Below are 20,807 nucleotides of genomic sequence, written 5' to 3'. Positions count from 1 at the left end.
CTGCTGTTGCTCCCTGTCACTTTTTAGGGAAGGCTGCTGAGAGGGGATTACAGCCCAGGCGGCTTAAGAGGAGCAGGTGAGGGGAGATACGCAGGGATAACGAAAAGAAAATACAAATTACTCTGCCCGTGGCTGCGGGGGGAGAGGGGGAACCTGCTGGTGATCTCCTCTCAGGATGACAGGTTATCCTTGGATAAACATCTAAATCAGCCCGTTCCCTGCACTCCAAATCATGTTCCCACCTCGTCTCCATGCCAGCCTCCCTTCAGCTCCCCGTAATTAAAGGATGGGGTTGGAGAGATGCTGCCACGGGAGATAAAAGTGCCCCAGGATTCCCAGTGCTGCCAGATCCGTTTGTTACTCAGCCCAGCCAACACATCCGGGGCTTGGAAATTGGAAACTTCTTCCCATCTCTCTGCTGGAAGCCCTGGGGATGCTCAAGCAGTGGGAGCATTCTGTCACCTCTCCGTCTTTCTCCTCGCCCTCTCCATCCCAAATTCCCATCCCACAGCTTCCTTCCCATTTTTAGTGGGAAAGGGGTGCTGGAGCTTTGGCACAGGGAAAAATAATGGTAAAACCTTTAATTCTCTCCGTTTTCAAGCACCTCAAACACCCTCACTGGCAGCCTGTGAGCTGGACCCGGCTGGCACGCACGTGGCTCTTCCCTAGGGCATTATTTTTGGGATGATGGCTTGGGTAAGAAACCAAAAGGAAGCGGGCAAGATCTACAGCTGGTGTTGGACAGGTAAAAAAAAGGAACGACAGAGCTGGGAAGCATCAGATTCCAAAGAAAGCGACGGTGGGATGAGGTGAGGGGAAGCTTGGAGAGGCACTGGGATGGCTCAGGAGAGGCCAGAGCACGGAGGGGGATTCCTGGCATTCCTCAGCCCGTGCCCACACCTCCGTCAGGGCCCGTCCACCCACCAGGAAGGAGGAAATGAAACCCAGCCCTTCCTCCTGGAGGGAAAAGGCACAGGAATGAGAGGCTGGGACGAGGAAGTGGCGCGCTGGGGATTAGGCGGCCATGTGGCCGCTCCAAATCCTCATTAGGGGCTCGTTAAGGACATGAAAGCGGCTTTTCCTGCTTCCGGTCCGGCACCCCTGGAGCTGCTCGTGGCCAGCTCTGGCTGCCTTCTCCTGGCAGCTCGAGGGAACATGGGAATGCTGGGGTGGTGGGAGGAAGATGGAATTGGGATCCCCGCTCCCGGCTGCTGTCGCTGGCGGATGTTGGGGACACGCAGCTCTGATGGGATTTATCCATCACGGCTCTGAGTGGCTCCTGGATTGCACCTCTGGGACGATCCCACGGGGCCCACACCCACCCCTGCGTGGTGGCACCCTGGTGGCAGCACCCTCTGTGTCACCCCTGCCAAAGCCGGGGTGACCAGGACATTCCCATGGCCAAACCTCTCCAGTTTTGGGAGCAGGACAATGCTCCAAGGGGATGGCACCATGCCAGGGTGACCAGGACATTCCCATGGCCAAAACTTCTCTGGATTTGGGAGCACGACAATGCTCCAAGGGAATGGCATCAAGCCAGGGTGGCCACGACATTCCCATGGCCAAACCTCTCCAGTTTTGGGAGCATTACAATGCTCCAAGGGGACAGCACTGTGCCAGGGTGACCAGGACATTGCCATGGCCAAACCTCTCCAGTTTTGGGAGCAGGACAATACTCCAAGGGGATGGCACCATGCCAGACTATTCCCAGGATATTCCCATAGCCAAAACTTCTCTGGATTTGGGAGCAGGACAATGCTCCAAGGGAATGGCACCAAGCCAGGGTGACCAGGCCACCCCTGTGCTCCGAGAGGGTCAGACAGAGTGGGTTAAATCGAGACCTGTGGCCCTGGAAATCGGCTCCCAACGTGAAAGGCCCTAAATCCCGTGGATTTCCAAACCACCTGGCTCGTTTAAGCCGCTTCCTTCCTTAAATACGGACACGCAATATGGACCACTAAGGCTCCATCCCCGATCCCTGACCCTGCCCTGGCTGGGAAGAACTGGGAGAGTGAAGGAATGAAGTCCAAACCAGCTGGTTTTGTCCCCTGTTGCCCCAAACCCACTGCTCTGGGATGAGATTCCACAGGCAGCTCCCAAAGAGGAGCCCATCCCTCCTGCCCAGCTCCTCGCCCAACCCATCCACTGAAAAATGCAATATTCTCACTGGAGCTTTGCTCTTTCCCTGAAAATAAATGAGTCATTCCCAGCCAAAGGGTTCTTGGGGCTCAAAAAGCCAAATTGTGAATAACCCCACGAGCCCAGAAGCAGAAGGATTGAAACAATACGAGCCTCCACCCCTCCCCCCCCCCCCCCCCCACTAAATCTACTACTGTTTTTTTTCAACGTGGTTTAACAAATTCCCCAATATTTGCCTGGAAACTCCAATCCCTGGACAGCTGAATGGAGATTTTACTGCCCATGTGCCTCTGATTACAACATATTGCCACTAATGATAATTGTCTGGATTATACTTATCTGTTTCTTTGGCTAATAAACTATAAAAGACCACCAGTGAAGACGTAATAAAGTGCAGCTGTTGGAGCAAAAAAAAAGAAAGGAAGGGAAAAAAAAATCCAAAAAATCCTCTTTTTTCTAGGTCAGAGCAAAGTTGGGAGAGGCTGGGGAGAGCTGCCTCGGCGAGGGGAAGGAAAACCTAACTGGAAATAAGAAAGAGCTCCTCAAGGCAGCTTTCATTAATCTGGAACTTTTCCCCCAGAACCATCGCTGGGGTTTATCTGCCAGCAGGACAAGGGGAGGGAGGTGCAAGCTCTGCACTTCTCTCCTGCATCTCATCAGCCTCAAAATGGACCCTTGGGCTCCTCGGAAATGTTCCTGGCCAGGGATGCACCTACCAAGGGAAGGAGGAGGGAAGGGAAGGAGCATTTTTGTTCTCGGCTGTGGGGATGAAGCTTCCCCAGCATGGAACATAAGCTGGTTAAAGGCACGCAGAGTGAAGCTTTGCAGGTGCCAAAGGGCAGGAAAAGGGGAAAAAAACCTCTCATCTTCCAGGCCAATGGAAATTCAGGAAGTTGGAGAGAATTGCCGAGGCTGGAAAGCAGCCAGGAGGTCGGAGTAAACAGCCTGGTGTTGAACTGAGGACTGGGCACATAACGGAGTGTCCCGAGTCATGGAAATCCTGGAATGGGTTGGGTGGGAAGGGATCTGAAGGATCATCCAGATCCACCCCTTTTCACACCTTCCACTGCCCCAGGTTGCTCCAAACTGGTCTTGCAGCTTCCAGAAATGGGGCATCCTCTGGGAATTCCATCCCAGCCCCTCGCCACCCTCCCAGCCAGGAATTCCTAATTCCCAATATCCCATCCAGCCCTGCCCTCTGGCACTGGGAAGCCATTGCCTGGGTCCTGTCCCTCCAGCCCTTGTCCCCAGTCCCTCTCCAGCTCTCCTGGAGCCCCTTTAGGGCTCTGAGGTCTCCCTGGAGCCTCCTCCTCTCTCACCCCGTGCTCTCCCAGCCTGGCTCCAGAGGGGCTCCAGCCCTCGGAGCAGCTCCACGGGCACATGGAAATGGATTTATTGCCCTGAATTCACCAGCCCAGGATTTCAAACCCAAGGCAGGTTTGCAGGGGAAGGGATTGTCTTTCATTTCACCAACTAACACAAGCTGGGGGAAAAAAAAAAAACCCAGAATATCTCAGAAACACAAGTTCTTCCAATTTGAACAGAATGCTGGAAGAAGAAGTTAATGTATCTTTCATGAGGACAATCTAGATAATAAGCAACACAATTCCACAGCAAAAGGCTGGGATTTTTATTTTTTTTTTTCCCTTTTTCTTTCTTTCTTCCTATTTTTTCCCCCCTTAAATAAGCAGGAATTGCTGCTTGTGGATCGAGGACCAAGGTAAAACTTGAGTCACCAAACATCCCCCAGACAGGAACACGTTGTAACCTCAGGTGTGAAGTGATCCAGGAGATTTTACTTTCAGATTTGGGCAGAAACAACAACTTCAGGAGAAAAAAAAAAAACCAAAAACCAACAAAAAAAAACCCCTAAACCACGACAAGCCCTCCGTGTGTCAAACCTAAACCGAAATTGTTATTCAGCAATTTGCAACACTTACTGTCATATTAAAGTAATTTCATTTTATTTTTGCTCGCTGGCTCTGCTCTTGTAACAAAACAGCGAATCTTGGGATTTAAGGGGATATTTGGGAGAGAACTGAAGTTATCCTTAAAGGTTTGGGGGTACAGCCTTTAAGCCTGGAAAAGGTGGGAATTTTGCAGGGCAGATGTGACAAAATTGTGGGATTTGGGTGTTTTCCCTTCGTTTCCCACCCTCCTGGCTACGAAGGCTCTGCAACCTCTCCTCCTTTGCATGGAAATATTATCTGTAAACATGCAGGAACTTTCACTTTCTGCTTTTTTATTTGGGAAAACTTCCAAAGGAAAGAAACTTTTGCTCAACCAGCCAATTTCTGACCCTCCCCTGGATGATCTCCAGGTGGTTTTGTTCCTTTGCTGGAGCTAAGAGCTGGTAAAAACCAACACATGAACAGAGAGAAAGTTGAATTATTCGTCCTTGGGGGGTCTCTTCCAACCCAGGATGCTCCACAATTTTATATCTCAGGAATTCTTTAAGCTACAGCTGAAGGCAGCAGGGGATCCAAGTGGCCAAAAAGGTTAAAATTATTATTAATTAAGGTACCAAAAAGAGTGTGGCCAGCAGGAGCAGGGCAGGATTGTCCCTCTGATTTCCAGCCTCTCTCCAGGATCCACACCCCTAAAGCTCAGGATGAGGACAAACCCCCCATGGGCTCACGAGATGATGGTTGGTACTCACTTTTTCAAAGGCTCTATGACTGTCTTTTGGATCTGATTCACCTGTGGGAAGCAAAAAAGGGAGGAGTGCACGTCAGGATTGTTGGAAAATCCCCTTGGGACAAGGATGGGTTCGTACAGAGCCCACCACGGGATGGGGGGGGGGATTCTGAGCACAAGCACAACGTCCTTTAACCAAAAGAGAGGGAATTTCTCCCATGGGAGCTGAAATCCCAGGCAGGAAACTGAGATTAGAGAAACTCGTGTGGGGAAAGTCTTGGAGCTGATGATAGACAGGGAAGGAGGTGAGACACAAAGGTTCTAGACAAGGACACAGGGAATGGCTTCCCACTGCCAGAGGGTAGGGATAGATGGGATTTTGGGAAGAAATCCTTCCCTGGGAGGGTGCAGAGGGGCTGGGATGGAATTCCCAGAGGAGCTGTGGCTGCCCCTGGATCCCTGGCAGTGCCCAAGGCCGGGTTGGAGCAGCCTGGGACAGTGGGAGGTGTCCCTGCCCGTGGCAGGGGGTGGGGTGGGGTTAAATCCCTTCCAACCCAAACCATTCCACGATTCCATGAGAGCCCCAGCACTCCCATTTTCCACCTTCTCCTGGTTGAAGGAGTCCATCCTCTTCATGGCCGTGTCGAAGGCCGTGACCATCTCGAGGAAGGCGGGCTCCTGCTCACACAGGGGGTTGGACAGCAGGTCCGAGGAGATCTTCACAGCAGACTTGGACATGGCTGTGTGGAAAAGAAAGTGGGGACAGGGTCACCTTTCCCACTGCCAGGCAAAAATCAGGGAGCTGAGGCAGCCAGGAGGGGTTCAGCACAACCTTCCAGGGAGATCCTCGCTGGTGGCTGAGAAAAGCAAGGAAAAGCCACCAATTCATTCATGTAAACAGCCAGAGAAGGGTTTTTATAGAAGTTAAGTCTGAACCACTCCAGTGCGAGGCTTGTGATGCTGCCAGAAATAATCCCAGACTAACAAAAGCACCGTTCTCTTAAAAAAAAAACCCCAGAGATGGGGGTTTTTATACATCTTCTCTCGACAGACTATTAAGTGTCACTCTCAGCCTCACTACAGCTCTTCCACAAGGAGAAAAATCACAGTCCATTAAGTCTTTCAAATGGCTTTACACAAAAAAAAAAAAAGAAAAAAAAAAAAGAAAAACCCACGTATTTGAAGTGGATTTAGTGGGAAAGGACCAGACTGACAGGGCTGGGAGATGAGGTTTCTCTTCTCCTCTCCAAACACGAAGAGCAGGGACACAAAGTTAAGCATTTTCCCTCAATAAGCCTAAATTTTGGACAACGAGCCGGGGGGGAATGCAAAGTCCCTGCAGGCCCCGGGAGTGCCACCAAGAAATCCAGAAGCACCAGGTTATGCTCTTGACTGAGCATTCTGCTTGTTTTCCATCAGCCACATCCCTCTTTATCCAAACACTTCGTCTGCAAAGGGAAAATTCAACGACAGAGCCGCTACACAAACGAGCAAGGAATTAGGGAAGGTACAGAATGGAAAAAAAGATGAATAAAAAAGGAAAGCATCAATACAAGCAGGGAAAAAATAGACTAAAAAAGCAAAAAAGAAAAGAGCCAGGGGTACTAAAAAAAAAAAGGTTCTTTTTTTCCTCAGTGCTGGAAGTTATTCCAGTTGGAGATCACAAAGCCAGATGCTTGAGCCGGGCTACAGAGGAGCTTCGGAAAGACTCCCTCAGATATTAAAAGTGAAAGCCATCTGAATAATGGGGCTTAAGATCATAAATCAAGGGGTTAAACATTCTGATTTAAAGGTTACACACAATTATAACGGAGAGAGCTCAGAAGCGGCAGAGCTGGGGAGCTCAGCGCAGAGCGAGCCTCTCACTCCGGAATAACAAAGCTCCCGTATCCATCTATTATCCAAACATGAAGGCTTTAGGCATTTAGACCTTGAAACAGATGGGATATAATCCATATGTGTGACCACATCTGAGGAGGGATTTGTGCCAGAACGGGACGGAGTTAAGAATGGCAGAACTCCTTCTGCTGGAAGAAAAATTAAGTTTTCCTTCACAGGAAAGGACTGGAAGGGAACTGGAGGAAGGGAGAGGCCAGGTCATGCTGGGAGATCGGGAATTGAGGGGGTTTGGGCACGTCCAGAGGGAATCTGGGTCAGGAATTTCCTCTGCCTCACTGACATCACCTGTAGAGACCTGAAAAAGTGGGGTCTGAGAGTCCCAGGGCAGGGAGAAGAAGAGAGAGAAGGAGAAGGAGAAGGAGAAGGAGAAGGAGAAGGGGAAGGGGAAGGGGAAGGGGAAGGGGAAGGGGAAGGAGAAGGAGAAGGAGAAGGAGAAGGAGAAGGAGAAGGAGAAGGAGGAAAGGGAGAAAGCATTGCCTGTCCCTCAGGGTGGCCTTCAGGAGGGTCTGCACTGCTCTTTTGCTCATTAAGCATGTGAGATGCAGCTTCAATGGAAGGGATTTTGGATTTTAGAGTCCACTGCTCATCTGAGTGGGATAAAATGGAGAACAGCCAGAGAAGCAAACCTGAGCCACGGGGATCCCGTGGGTCACCTGCACCTCATTCCAAAGGAGAGCTTTCACCTCCAGTTAAAGAACATCCTCCTCCTGCTCCTCAAGATCCTATTTTGTTTGGAAAGAGGGTGGGGAAGGGGGTGAGTGATCTCCAGCCACGGGCCAGGGAGTGCTGCTAACACCCCATTCCCTGTTTGCTGGCAGGGCAGCGGAGAGCCTCGCAGGGAATTTCTGTGCACAGGAATCGCTCTCGTTCTGAGCCGAGTTTTTTGGGAAGAAGGTGGAGACTCGAGCCACCAGTCCCACTTTGCCAGGGAGTGTTTGCAGGCAGTCAAGAACCAACCCCCTGAGCCTGGAGGAATGAGACAGGAGGACAGAATGCTGCCATCCTCACTGGATCCAGGGGCTGGATGTTGGGAATGGGCACTGCCAAGGTGAGGAGAGCCATCCTCAGGGACTGATCTGATCCACCTCCTTTTCCTTCAGCCCTCCCTCAGCAGACTGTGTGCAGAACCTCTCCCTCCACTCATGACTTCAAGGCTTTAAATGAGAAATCAGATCTTCCTGGCTCTGGCCAAGGCTCATTTGTGACTCTGCCATGTAACAGAACGGAAAAAGAAAGTCCTCCCACAGCTCCTCTGGGACTTGAAATGCTCCATATAAACAACGCCCACTGCAAGGGAGGGGAGGGGAATCCTTAACAAGGAAAAACTTACCAAGGATCCCTGACAATGACCAGAGTCCTCGGAAAGGGCAGTTTTCACCCTGGAAAAGAGTCCTGGGTGTCTGGTGCCTTCCCCACCCCTCTCCCCGTGCTGGGAAGGGTGGGAGAGCACGGGAAAGGCCCGGATCTGTGTTTGTGCCTGGCAATATCCACACACACACACACACACACAGGTGAGAGGCTGGATCATAGAAAGCCCCAAATTTGCCTCCTTCCCACTGCCCTGCCCCGCTGTGGCCCCAATCCCTGCCCTGCTGTGACCCCAATCCCACGGGATGAGTGCTGGCCCAGTGCAGCCCACACCTGTTTGTGCTGCTGCCTCTGCCTTGGCTCCGGAGCTGTGGGGGCCAAGCAGGAACTGCTCCAAACCCTCGCTGGGAAAAACCAGCTGGGTTTGGAACAGCTCTTTGCTGCAGGTTCCTGCCCTGCTCAGCTCAGCAACAGCATCCAACAAATCCAGCTCCCAGTTCCCCTCCGCTGGATCCGTCTGCGGGCACAGCAGATTCCGACCAGAGGGATGTGAAGGGAGCTGGGACATGGGACAGGACACCTGCAGGGGCAGATGTCACCCCAAACGTGCAGGCAGAGCTGTTTATTGCTTCCTCCATCGCCCACTGCCACGAGGGGAAGCCAAAAGAAGCAGCCCCCGAGGGAGTGAGCTGGGTTATTCCCGAGGGAGAGCTGCCAGGTCAGCACTTCCCACGGGAAACACGGACAGCCGTGCCCACCTGTGCCCTGCAGCCCCACCCAGACCATCACCCCACCTTCCTGGGGCTTCCAGAGGGTGCTCCACGCCCTTGACTGAAGGAGGTGCAAAAGCACTGCCGGCACAATAGGCTCAGCTGGAGCCGCTCCTGCTGGAGAACCTGAGACCTGGAAGAACAACTCCTGGTTTTATCAGCGGCAGAAACTGAGGCAAAGAAAAGAAAGGGACTTGTCCAAGGCCACAGAGCTCAGGAGACAGGGACTGAGCCCACAGCACTGTCTGTGCTCCCTGGGCTGAGCTGCTGCTCGCAGCCCTCTCGCAGATGGCCTTGTAACTAAGCAAACTGAGTGGGACTGAGCTCTGGATTTGTTTTCCAGACTTGTCACACATTACTCATGTGATCTCGAGAAAAGTCACTTCGTCTCTCTGTGGCCAAGTTCACAGTCTATGTATCCTCCAGTCACTTACCCAAATCTGCATCTGTGCTTTTCTTCATATCCTTCTGAAGTTTTTTGGTCTGATCTTCCAATCTGAAAGATGGGGGAAAGAAGGCAAAGTCGGAATCTTGGAAAGAAAGGAACCCGAGTGTATCATACGTGCAACAAATCATTTATGGGCTGAATATGCTGGCTTCTGGTGGGAGTTAAAAATATCCAGGCAAGGCTCGATGAAGTTCAGTGCAGCTCAACCCTTTTGGGTTGTTTTCAGATGGTTTTTAACCTTTTCAAGTTGGTGATCTCTTATTCATAGTTCACATATTTCCTGAAAGTTCTCACACCTAACACAAATGGTGAAGCCAAGTGCTTCCAGATGATCCGTGTGAGCTCCTGTGACACAGGCAGGATGGCAAAGCCTCTCCTGGGCCTCGGAGGTGTTGGGCTCTTTGGGGACCCCGCAGTTTTCTGGCAATTTTACACTTTGTTTTAGAGCTGCCAGAATCTGCAACCCCACTGCAAATACTTCTCAGGACACCTTTGAACACCCACAGAAACCCTGAAGAATTGGAAATTACAGGGCAGCGAGGGATTTCTCACTGGGGAGAGCATCACTGGCTAAAACTCCCTGGGAAGATGCAACGAGAGGACATGGCAGGGAAGCACGCAGCCGGTCCTGTCTGACCAGTGTGGTTGATACTCACTGCTGCAGCTTCCCATATTCCCTTTCAAAGTCTCTCTCCACCTGTGGAAAGAAGAGATGGGAATCAGCTCCAGGGCACTGCAGGAGTGTGCAGGGAAGCTGTCCCCAGGAAATGCCGAGCTGAGCCCAGGGAAGCACAAGCTGCAGCTTTAACGGGAGTTACGCCTCAAAAGTAAAGGAAGTCTTGGGGTTTTTTGAGCTCCAGACTCTCTTGGAGCAAAGTCACTGCCACCAAACGTGTCGGCTCGAGCCAAGGACATGCTCCAGCACACGGATTGGGAGCTGATGGAATAAATGGGAATGCTGTAAAAGAGGGGAGGTCACAACCTAGCGTGGCTCAGTGTTGGGGTGACGAGCCTGTGTTCTCCCCCACAAACTGAGGGGAGCTGCTTCTCCTCCAGCCCCATTAAGGACCCTGAGGCGGGTCTGGCTGTCTCCTCCTTCCTCATCCTCAAGAGGATGGTGAAACTCCCCCAAACCACTCCCATCTTTGCACTGTTCACCCCCTCCATACACCCCTGAGCCCTGCAACAGCTCCCTCCCATGAAATTCTGGGGCTGGAGCAACAACCCCAGTGGACTGTGACACCTCCAGAAGGGAGGGGAAACCTGCGCTCCGAGCTCAGAGCTCCAGCACAGCCTTCTCCCGATGCTACCTCAGTGCCTGCTCCCTCCTACTTGCTAGCTGGCAGCAAACCTCCAGCGATAGGAGATATTTTAAGGAACTTTCTTTCCATGCTGACTGTTTTAACACACTCAAAACGTTCATTCCACACCTCGTCAACCAGAGAAGCAAATGGATTTCAATTGACCAGCCAAGAGTAAATCCATGCGCGTTTGTTGTCATGGGATCAGCGCTGGGTTCAGTTGTGTTGTCAAGCTCCTGTGCTATTAAGGAAATGCAGAGTGCTGGGAGCAGCCAGGACTAGAAGGATCCAAAGGTTTGTTCCAATTCTTCCTGCTGGCCCCGGGATTTCAATCCCAGGCTCGATGCGACACCACAGCGTTTAATGGGGACGTTTGCTTTTCAAGCAGAATTGCTGTTAAAAGCTCAGGGCTGAAAGATGGAGCTCCGTTTTCTCGAGATCTCCTTGTTTTAAACATCTTTTCGGGCCGCACTTGAACTCCACCAGCCCTGTCTGAGGGCAGGCAGCGCCCAGCCACATTCCAGCCCCATCCCAGCGCCCAGCTGTCCGCGCCATCCGCTCCCACCATCCGGGGGATGCGAGCTGGCTCTTTCCTCCCCCCCCCACCCTCTGCTCCAAAAAACCCTCCCCGGAGCTTCAGCTCCCTTTTCGTGCTGCTAAAATTGGGCTCTGGAGAGAACAGCCACGGAGCAGTGTGGGGGCAGCTCACACGACTTGTGCCTGGTGTTCGGGGAGCTGCAGAAATCCGCGGCAGCTGGCGCCGGCAGGTCAGGTAACCGGCACATAGTAAAACTCACCCTCCCGTCCCCGTGCCTGTTCCGGCTGCTAAAATATCCAGGGAATATTGCACTCTATTTATAGGCCTTAGGTGTGAATTGTTTTGGTTGCAAACCACAGAGGGTCGGGCACGACGCAAAAATGGGCCCCCTTTGAAGGCTGGCGGGGTCATTCCCTTATCGCTCCCTCTCCCTGTTTAGGAGGATCTGCTCAGCAACCAATTCCTCCAAAAGCTGGAAGGCTGGGCTGTGAACTACCTGCAAATATTCAGGGTTTCTGTCCCTTTTTGCTGTCAGATTCGCCCGTTTCCGTGCAATAAGCAGAAGGCGTCGTTGCTTAACGGATATGGAGCAGCTTCCAGGGCCTAAAGGGGCTCCAGGAGAGCGGGAGAGGGACTTGGAAAAGGGCCAGGAGAGACAGGACACAGGGAGTGGCTTCTCCCTGACAGAGGGCAGGAATAGATGGGATTTTGGGAAGGAATTCCTCCCTGTGAGGGTGGCGAGGGGCTGGGATGGAATTCCCAGAGGAGCTGTGGCTGCCCCTGGATCCCTGGAAGTGCCCAAGGCCAGGTTGGAGCAGCCTGGGACAGTGGGAGGTGTCCAGGCCCATGGCAGGGGGTGGAATGAGATGAGTTTTAAGCTCCCTTCCCACCCAAACCATTCTGGGATTTTAGGATTCATTCTATAAAGACAAAACCTCCCCACCCTGCAACCCTCTGAGTGCTGTGACCCCCCAAAACCTCCCGAGCTGCCCCAAAACCCCCATCCCGGTGCCGGAGCAGGATCCAAATGGGATCGAGGTGACTCCACACAGAGACACTTCAGCTGCCCAGCCTGACTCACATCCTCAGCCCCATCTCTCCCAGACAGCTGCCCAAGGATTGCTCTTATTTTTCACGCCCACAGGCAGCAACTGGCTCCCAGTCCCCACAGTCTGCGAGCTCATGGAGCCACCCAGTCATGGCTGGAGCCCGGATATCCCACAAAAAGCAGCTCTGAGGAGCTCTGGAGAGGAAAAAGCTGCTCTCACGTGCTCCCACCCAGCAGAGTCACAGGCAGAGCCGTGCAAGGAGGACAAGTTGGGAACATTTTGCAGAGCACACAGTAATTCCCACTCCCAGTAGCTCTCCATGGTCACACGCAGCCGACAGAGGCTGTGGAGAGGATTAGCACGTTAAGAGTAACGAGAACAAGAAGTACAGGCAAGAAAATTACAATATCCTGAAGGGAAGTTTCCGTATTATTAAAATAATCCCACTGCTCCGCAGCCTCTCTCTGAAACCTCCCAATCAAGCCGTGCTTTCTGTATTGAACCTTTTTTTCTTCCAGGCACAGGGGCTGGGTAATGCAAAAATCGCTTGTCTCGGGGTTTTTATTTAAATCTACATCAAGAGCGACGAGCTCTCGAAAGCTTTGAAATAAAACAACGTTCTCTCCTTCACCCAGTTCTTTTTTCTTGTTGTTTGCAAACACTGGGCCTCCCACCTGTGATAAGATCCCTCCCTGCTCGAAGGGCAGGAGCATCATCACCACCACGGTTACGAGGCAATGGAAGCAAAAGCAAAGCCAACACTACAAAGAGATGGAAATAAGGGACTGTGAGGAACCTTCCGATCCTCCTGGGGTTCGTGTTTTCTCCTGGAGGAGGAAGATGAGCTGATTTCTGCATCTTCCAGTGGGCTCAGCCTCTTCGTGGATCTTGGGGAAAAGAGGGAAGTGTGTGCTTCCTCCTCCCTCCTCGCGAAAAAAAAAAGAAACCCACAGAATTAGGCCATGAATTCTGTTCTAAGATGGAATTTCTGCCGAGCTTTTGCCATCCCATCAAGAGATTCAAGGTAAGTCCTGTGGGTGAATATCCTGAGCCAGAGCTGCAGAGTGCAGGTGGGGCTGGGATGTCATGGACTCCACACCCCCACCCTGCAGGAAAGCTTCCCAGAAAGGCACCAAAGGGAAGAAGGATGCACCTCCCAACTGCAGAGACCACTTTGGCCAGAAAGGGTGGAAGGAAGAGAGCAAAAATGAGCAAAGTGATTTAACTGGCACCACTCGAATTCACCCCAGCATTCCCGTGACTTTTCCTCCACCGTTCTGGGATTTCCAGCTCGCTGGTGGAGCCCAGTGGAACGGCGCTGATGGCCACAGCTGCAGTGGAATCCTGCTGCTCACGGAGCTGCTCCGTCCGACATCCCTGGGGAAGGCAGAGCTGCTGGGATGAGTCAAGGAAGGGAGGTTTGGCAGCTCAGGTCTGCCCTCCCTGCCAAGCTGACTCAGGCCAGCGAGGAGGAGGAGGAGGGCGAGTGGTCTGAGTCAGCCCAGGCCAGAGCAGGGACGAGGGAAGCAGGGAGGGAGACGGGATAAAAACCTCGGCTTGCCCCATGCCGAGCGCCCCGCGGGGATGCAGGGCCGGCTCTGCTCCCCGGCTCCCTGCCTGCTTGGATCATCCCAGCCCCGGTGAAGGGCAGGGAACAAACCCGGGGGGACGCAGGTGAACTTCAGCTGGAGCTGCAGCAGAGCTGGGGAGACGAGACAGCTCCGATGGCAGCGCAACCTCTGCTGGGAGCGGAGCTGTCCCGAGGGAGGGAAGAACGTCTCTGTCGTAAGAGGCTTCGTGGCTGAGCAATAAACATGGAGAGATATAATTCTAACAGGTTTAACTCCTATCACTGGGCATTAGTTTAATTGGGCTGCGGGCCCGTGGCCCTGCTGACAGCAGGTCCTCTCTGAGCATTAGATCCTCCCACCCGGCTCCTGGAGCCCGGTGACAGCTGCTCTTTTCAGGGAAGAGGAGGGGAGAGATTATGCTGTCTGGAATTGGATTTGCCCAGGTTAAGGTGGAAACAAAGCACAGGCACGTCTGGGGAGGGGGAGATCACCTGAGTTCACCAGCTGATATTTTCTGCTGGGGTTTCCTTCCTCCCTCAAGAGCTAAACTGTGCCTGACACCGTGCCCTTCTCCAAAGGATCACAAGCGAGTGGGCACGGGGAGTCATGACTAATTCCTCGGCAGCCCAGGCAAATTGCTTTTCAGGACTACTGCCGGCCTAGATCTGACACCAGCCCCAGCATCAAGACAACAAAAAAGCCTCTCTGGCTCGCTGAGCCTCTCGGCAAAGCCACCCTCCTCTCCTGACTCCAGTCCCAGGCCTCATGGAGAGCCAGAGAAGTTAAATCCTAACAAACGCTGCTTTTTTTTATCCTTCCCCCTCACCATCCTCTTTTGTGGTCCGGTCTCTGTGAGTGGGAGATCCTCTACCCACAACCACTTCCCTTCTGATGGGCTTGGGATGCAGCCCTGGAGATGCCACACCTTCCCACTTCCTGCGGCGGGCTCCGGAGCCCAACATCTGGAACATCCTGGCCCTTGGCTTCTGCCGCTGTTCCCCAAAGCCTGCACAGATGGAGTGTCTCAGCCTGCGACTGGGAGGTAAATTTGGGGGCCTGCAGCTCACTGAAGCTACAAAGCAACCCCATCCCTTCCACACCACGGCGTGGAATGCCTGATCCCGGGGGATCTCGGTGGTTTCCTGCCGTTTGTTCTGCTTTGAAGGGCTGCACTCCGTGCTTGGCGTGAAGTTCCAAGGCTTTGGGCTTCCTGTTTTTTGCTTTCCCTGTATCTGCTGCCTGGAGAGCAGCAGCAGCAGCAGCATCATCATCATCACAGGGCAAATGGAAGCCATTTAGAAACCAGCTTCCAACTTTGTTGACACAAAGTCTTGTTCCTGGGGGAGCTGAGGAAGGAAGGAAGGGAAAGGGAAAGGCCTGGAAGCGCTCTGGGTGCTGAATGAACCTCTGCCTGCCGGATATTCTGAGCTGTTCTATTTAATACACACACATGTATATATAAGCAAAGCCTGCCAACTGCTTCAGAACAGCACATTCCAGCAGCTCCAGGGAAGGGAAGATCTCAAAGGTGCCACCGCTCATCTGCAGGGAGCCCGAGCTCAGGGAGGGCTGATTTTAGGGGAGAAAAACCTCTCCCAACAGCAAACGCAGCAGGAGGGGAGGGAAATCAGCAAAGAAATATAAAATATTCAACTGGGGTGTGAGAAATGGGTAGGCTGGAGATGCCAAGACACCCAGAGCTGCAGAGCAGTTGGTTCTTGCCCCAGCCTGGAACGACAGCGGCGTTGGGAACACTGGGAAAGGGGATGAGAGGCAAAATGTCGTGGAGCGAGGAATGTGGGGGCTCCTGACATGAGCTGGGAGTGGGGTGAAGAGCTGAGGCTGGGTTGCCTCACCTGAGGGACCACAGGCAGCAGCACTGTCCTGGTGGATGGCCAGCCCCTGGAAAAGGGTGGCTGGAAACACACGGAAAAACCACGGAGGAATTTTACCAGTCCTCGTCGCCTGCCTGGCTTAAATTCTGTACTGACAGTTTGGAGCTGTTACAGAAAATTGCTGCTCCACGGCAGCAGACAACCACCAAATCCTTTAAAATAAAACATGACAATCAAGCCTTGAAGGGAGTGGTGGGATTAGCCCTCTGCCTCCAAGGAAAATGTCATGTCCCAAGGAGAAACTGCCCCACAAACGCGGGTGCCCACGCATCCCACGGAATTAGCGGAGTGTCCCGGAGAGGAAGGATCAGGGATGTCAGGCTGTGCAGGGGATTAGGTCACCAACGCCGGCAGAGGGACAAGCTCTGCCCCACGCTGCCTCTCAGGGCTCCCATTTTAGAGCAGGTGTCCAGGTGAGTTTTCAGGGCCAGCTCCTGGGAGGTTCCACAGCTTGGTTTTTTTTTTTTTTTTTTTTTTGGTTGGTTTTTTTTTTGGCACGGGACAAATGCAAAGCCAAGCTGCTTAAGAAGGGAAAATACCACAGCCAGCTGCAAGCAGCAGCACTTGGGGTAGGAGCCTCAAATCCACGGGAATACAAAATGCTTTTTTAATTTGCTTTTAAAGCAAATGCTGTGCAGCACAAATTAATTCACGCCCGAGCACTAAGCATCTCAGCTTATAAGCCTTTCTTTGGAAACAGTTATATTCAGCGATCTGAACCACTCCTCCTCCTCCATCTGCTCCGAAAGGATGAACAAACAAGCCATTGCTGAAAGAAGGAAGGAAGGAAGGAAGGAAGCAAACCCGTTCAGCCATCTCCGAGGAAAACCGTGCCAGACCAAGAGAGCTCTTTTCCCCCACCCCACACACACACCCCCCCCCCAAAAAAAAGAAAGAAAAAAAAAAAGAAAAAAAATTATCATTCCAACAGATCCCAAACCAAAATATTCTCCCTGGATGGGGCTCCCCCTCGCTCCTCGCACGAGGAGCCGAGCGCTGGTCACACGCGGCAACAGGTTCTGCTGCTCCAGCTCCCTCCCACACGCTGCAAAATGGGACGAGTCAAAGTGCCGGCTTGACTCATCAGCCACATGATCCAAGGCTGGAGCTAAAAAGGGGGAACTGGTTTACTCACTGTCTTGGGTACAATCTGTTTCTTGGGCTGCCCGATCTTGAACGGGATCCTGGAAAAGAGAGAGGAGAAGGGAATGTGTGAGCGGCGCTGACGATGCCGGGCTCGGGCGGCCCGGCCCCGTGCTGGGGGTGGGTTTGGGGGCAGCAGGGATTGTCCTGGGATGGCAGCCCCTCATTCCAGGCACCGTGCACCCCCTGGGGAGGGAAAGGGTGGGAGAGACTGTGGGGAGACCTCTCAGCATTCCACAACTCCCTCCCATGGGGCAGCTCTGATCTCTGCTCCCTGTGACGGGGACAGGACCCAGGGAAGGGCTGGAGCTGTGCCAGGGAGGGTTAGGTTGGATTTTAGGGTAAAATTCTTCCCTCAGAAGGTGCTGGGGCACTGAACAGGGAATGGTCCTGGCCCCCAGGCTGCCAGAGCTCCAGGAGCGTTTGGACACTGCTCCCAGGGATGCCCTGGGTGGGATTTTGGGGGTGTCCGTGCAGGGCCAGGAGCTGGGCTGGATGATCCTGGTGGATCCCTTCCAGATTCTCCAAGAGTGCCACCCCTGAGGTCAGCCCCACACATCCTTCCCCACCCTCCTTCCACCCCAAACCAACGCAAGGATGCTCCACAAGCAGCTGAAGAACCCTCTCTGCTTCAAACCAAATCTGATGGGGAGGATAAAATACTGAAAAAAAACCAAACCAAACCCCAAACAAACCCTGTAAATATTTAGAAAGAGGATATTAAAAAAAGCAACAGCCCAGTGTCTGGAGCTGTGAGCTGCTTCAAAGGATTCCTCCGCTCCCACAGCTGGAGGAGAGGCTCACCTGCCAGCACAGCCTTCATTCTTAAAATCCCTAATTCCCAGGAAAATCTGGGTTACCTCAATGGTTTCCTTGGAGGTGAAGATTACTCTAAATAAATTACACAACATATGTAAGGGTGGCTGGGTCAGCTGGGAGCAGCCACGCAGGCAGCCTGAAAATAATTGGATTTCTTTCACCTATCAGTATAATGAAAATCCGGGAATTCGACTGCTGTTGTCAATGGATTTAATTAAGTTAAAGAGGCGCTGCTTGGTTAAAGCACCTCAGCCAAAACCTCCCCATGTTTTCTGGGTTGTGGTGATTTAAATAAGTAGAAAAAATTGAGGTCGTAATGACATGAAAGTGGTGTTTGCCAGAGATGCTTCACCTACAGCTCAGCTTCATCCCATCCCATCCCATCCCATCCCATCCCATCCCATCCCATCCCATCCCATCCATCCCATCCCATCCCATCCCATCCCATCCCATCCCATCCCACCCCATCCCAAATCTGCACCAGGAGCTTCCAGGGAAAGTGTCCCAGTCCCCTCCCGAAAATTTGGACCGGACCAACCCAAACTCTCACGCTACTACACCAAACTTGAGCTAAACCCACAGATTTTGGGACTGTGTTTTCCCGCTGCCTCCCAGTCTGGCTTTTCCCACTGCTGGTTTTCCATTTGCTTCCCACCAGCTCCACTTCCAAGCCCCCAGCACCGCTCCATCCAACAGCTGGACCCCCAGGAAATATTTTTATCTGAGTAACCTGTTCTAAAACCCAACTGTGTGCTCGGGAGAAAGGGTTTGCCATGGAAGAACACGCAGGATCGGGAAAAAACCACCCCGGATTATCCAAACTCCAAACCTCGCTCTTCCCACCTTTCCCGTTGTTTTCAAACCAACGCTGTAATTACCCACCGGGAATAATCCAGGCCTGCACCCCCCGTGTCCCTCCCTGAGCAGCTCTGGAGCCAACCTGAGTCACCAGGTTTAAATTTAAAGGGTTTTTTTTGGGGGGGAGAACTTCCTGTTTATGGTTCTCGGCTGGGACCGGTGTAATTTTGGGTTTAACCCTTTCCAGCTCCTGTGGCGGTGTGTGAATCACCCTTCTTTTATAAACAAACACCACTCTGCTGTATAATTTCCCTGTCAAGGACTGGGGGTGTGGTGCCTTACAGGAAGAAAACAAAAATATATGGATTTTTTTGGTTTTTTTCTCCTTTGTGTTTTCCTCCGTGGGTCAAATATAAACTAAAATGAGGCACCTCCCGCCTGCCAGGCACAGCCAGGTGCTGTCACTTGATGTTTTTGGAAGAGATGGCATCAACTTGGCCGTGGAAGGATTAAAAAAAAATGGGGTTTTTACTCAGGGGAGTGTTATCCCAGTTAAAACCAGTTTGCCGCTCTCTGGCAGGGCGGGAATAAGCAGGGAGCTGGAGCCAGGCTGGTTCCCAGTGGGAAAGGACAATTAAAAAGGGGATGAAAGCATTACCTGTGCACAACCTGCCCCTCTGCCTTGTCTGGGGGGGCACAGGGAGCATCCCAAACTGGTGTTGAACACTGGAAAAATGGTTAAATCGAGGGAATTCTGGTAAAAAGAGGGATGTGGGGCAGGAAAAGCCATGAATCAGCATCGCTTGGGTATCAGAGCTGGGAGCACACGGAGGGAAGGCAGTGGGGGCCCAGGGGGTTCTGTCCCATCCTCATTCCCCATCTCCACCCACCCACGGAGGGCAAGGAACCCCAAAAATCCCTTCTTTTCACCCAGAAACAAAAGGAACTCAGTGGAGCGCTGCAAAGCCCCTGTGCAGCAGTAAATATCTCTATCAGCATCGTGATGCCGCTTGGTAATTATGTCTGTCTCAGTAAAACCTCTAAAAAATAACCCTGTGCAAGTCAGGTCTGTTCCTCAATTACTGGGGTTTTTTTGGTTTTTTTTTGGTTCTGTTTTACAGTTTTACATAATTTTCCTGGTTTCTAAATCACCGCCTTTTAATATGATTCTCAGGGAGGGTTGGGGTGGGGGGGGAGATGGATGAGCAGGGAAGCAAGCAGTAAGGAAAAAAATAAAGATGAGAAGTATGGATTTCTATTGGAGCTTTTCAACCAAATGGATTCACCCCACGCCTCAAAACTGCTGCTGGCACCCAATTTTCGCCCCTCTGGGAGTTTGTGGCCCTGCCTGCAAAACTGGGGGGGACACACAAAGTGCAGCTGCCACAGCAGCATCACAACCATTTCCTTCAAAATGAAAGAGGTTTTTTTTGGTTTAAAATGTATGATGGGGGATAATAAATAAAACTGGGGGGGGGGGATGGATCCATAGCCATCGCTGCCATGAATTCCCAGCGTGGCACGGATCTCCCTGGTACCTTAAAAGCTCAGCCTGGCTCTATAAACACCAAAGAAAAACCAGAATCGGGGCTTTTCTTTTTTTTTTTTTTTTTTTTTTTGATGTCTCTTTTCTGCTGAGCGAGAGAAAGCTGGGGTTGTGTTTGGGGTGTGAAATCCCTTGAAATCCCGTTCCTGAAGAGCCGAGCGCGCTGAGTCACAGCCGGAGCGTTCCCACCCCGCGGGGCTGGGGGAGCATCCCGGCCCCTCGCAGCCCCCTCCCCGCGAGGGCACCGGGAGTTTGGGAAGGCAGCGGGCTTCAGTGGGGAGGGAGGAGGCTGAAGCACTGCAGGGAGAGGGTGGGAAGAGCTTAAAGTAGGGGAAAAAAGTGTGGGTGGAGAGAATCCTGCGAGCTCTACTCGGGGATGCTCAGGAACCCCAGGGAGGGGAAGGTGGGAGAAGCTGTGGCTGATTTTCCTCCGAAGTTTCCCCAGCAATCTCATCTATTTACTCGGCTTTTCCATGTGCAAACGCAGGGCCACACGCACCAAAAGCAGTTAATTCTCCTCTGGATGCACAGGAGAGTTGGAAACAAACCTCCCAGGCAGGGGGGGGATCCAGCTCGATGAGGTCTGCGGGGAGCTGCAGCTTAAAACGTGGAGCTCCCCCTCCCACTCCCCGCCGGTCCCCCGGAACGGAGGCACGCAGGAATTGCCTGCAGGAATCACTCAATCCCTGCCACTTTCGGGAGGAATGGTCCTTTCCTAGGGTGGACCGAGCAGGACATCAAACCTTGGCATCGCCCCTGGCCGTGGGGAGCTGGGATGGAGCTCAGAGCGTGCCCAGGGGATGAATCCCCGCGGGATGGGATCTTTTCTCCCGGCTCATTCCAGCTGAACGTGGCTTCTTCGCCACCCCTAATCAGGCCCCAGAAGACCCTTGGCAGATAAGCAAGGGATAAACGCCGAATATTTTCACCCACAGCTGATAAAACG

General features: G+C 52.5%; 1 protein-coding gene across 2 annotated transcripts in view; it reads right to left on the bottom strand.

Annotated features, from left to right (window-relative positions):
* BIN3 (bridging integrator 3) overlaps positions 1–20,807 on the bottom strand; it is a 45,377-nt gene that overhangs the window by 15,970 nt on the left and 8,600 nt on the right. For both annotated transcript variants that reach the window (XM_032092050.1, XM_032092049.1), the window contains exons 2-6: positions 16,691–16,739; positions 9,858–9,898; positions 9,188–9,249; positions 5,380–5,516; positions 4,799–4,839 (exon numbers count right to left, since the gene is read on the bottom strand). In XM_032092050.1, coding sequence (XP_031947941.1) covers positions 4,799–4,839; positions 5,380–5,516; positions 9,188–9,249; positions 9,858–9,898; positions 16,691–16,739 — 330 coding nt within the window. The remainder of the gene's footprint in view (positions 1–4,798; positions 4,840–5,379; positions 5,517–9,187; positions 9,250–9,857; positions 9,899–16,690; positions 16,740–20,807) is intronic.

This window comes from Corvus moneduloides, chromosome 27 (assembly GCF_009650955.1).
Source record: "Corvus moneduloides isolate bCorMon1 chromosome 27, bCorMon1.pri, whole genome shotgun sequence".
Classification (NCBI taxonomy): domain Eukaryota; kingdom Metazoa; phylum Chordata; class Aves; order Passeriformes; family Corvidae; genus Corvus; species Corvus moneduloides.
The sequence above is the reverse complement of the archived record's forward strand: the minus strand, read 5'-3'. Positions and strand labels throughout refer to the sequence as shown.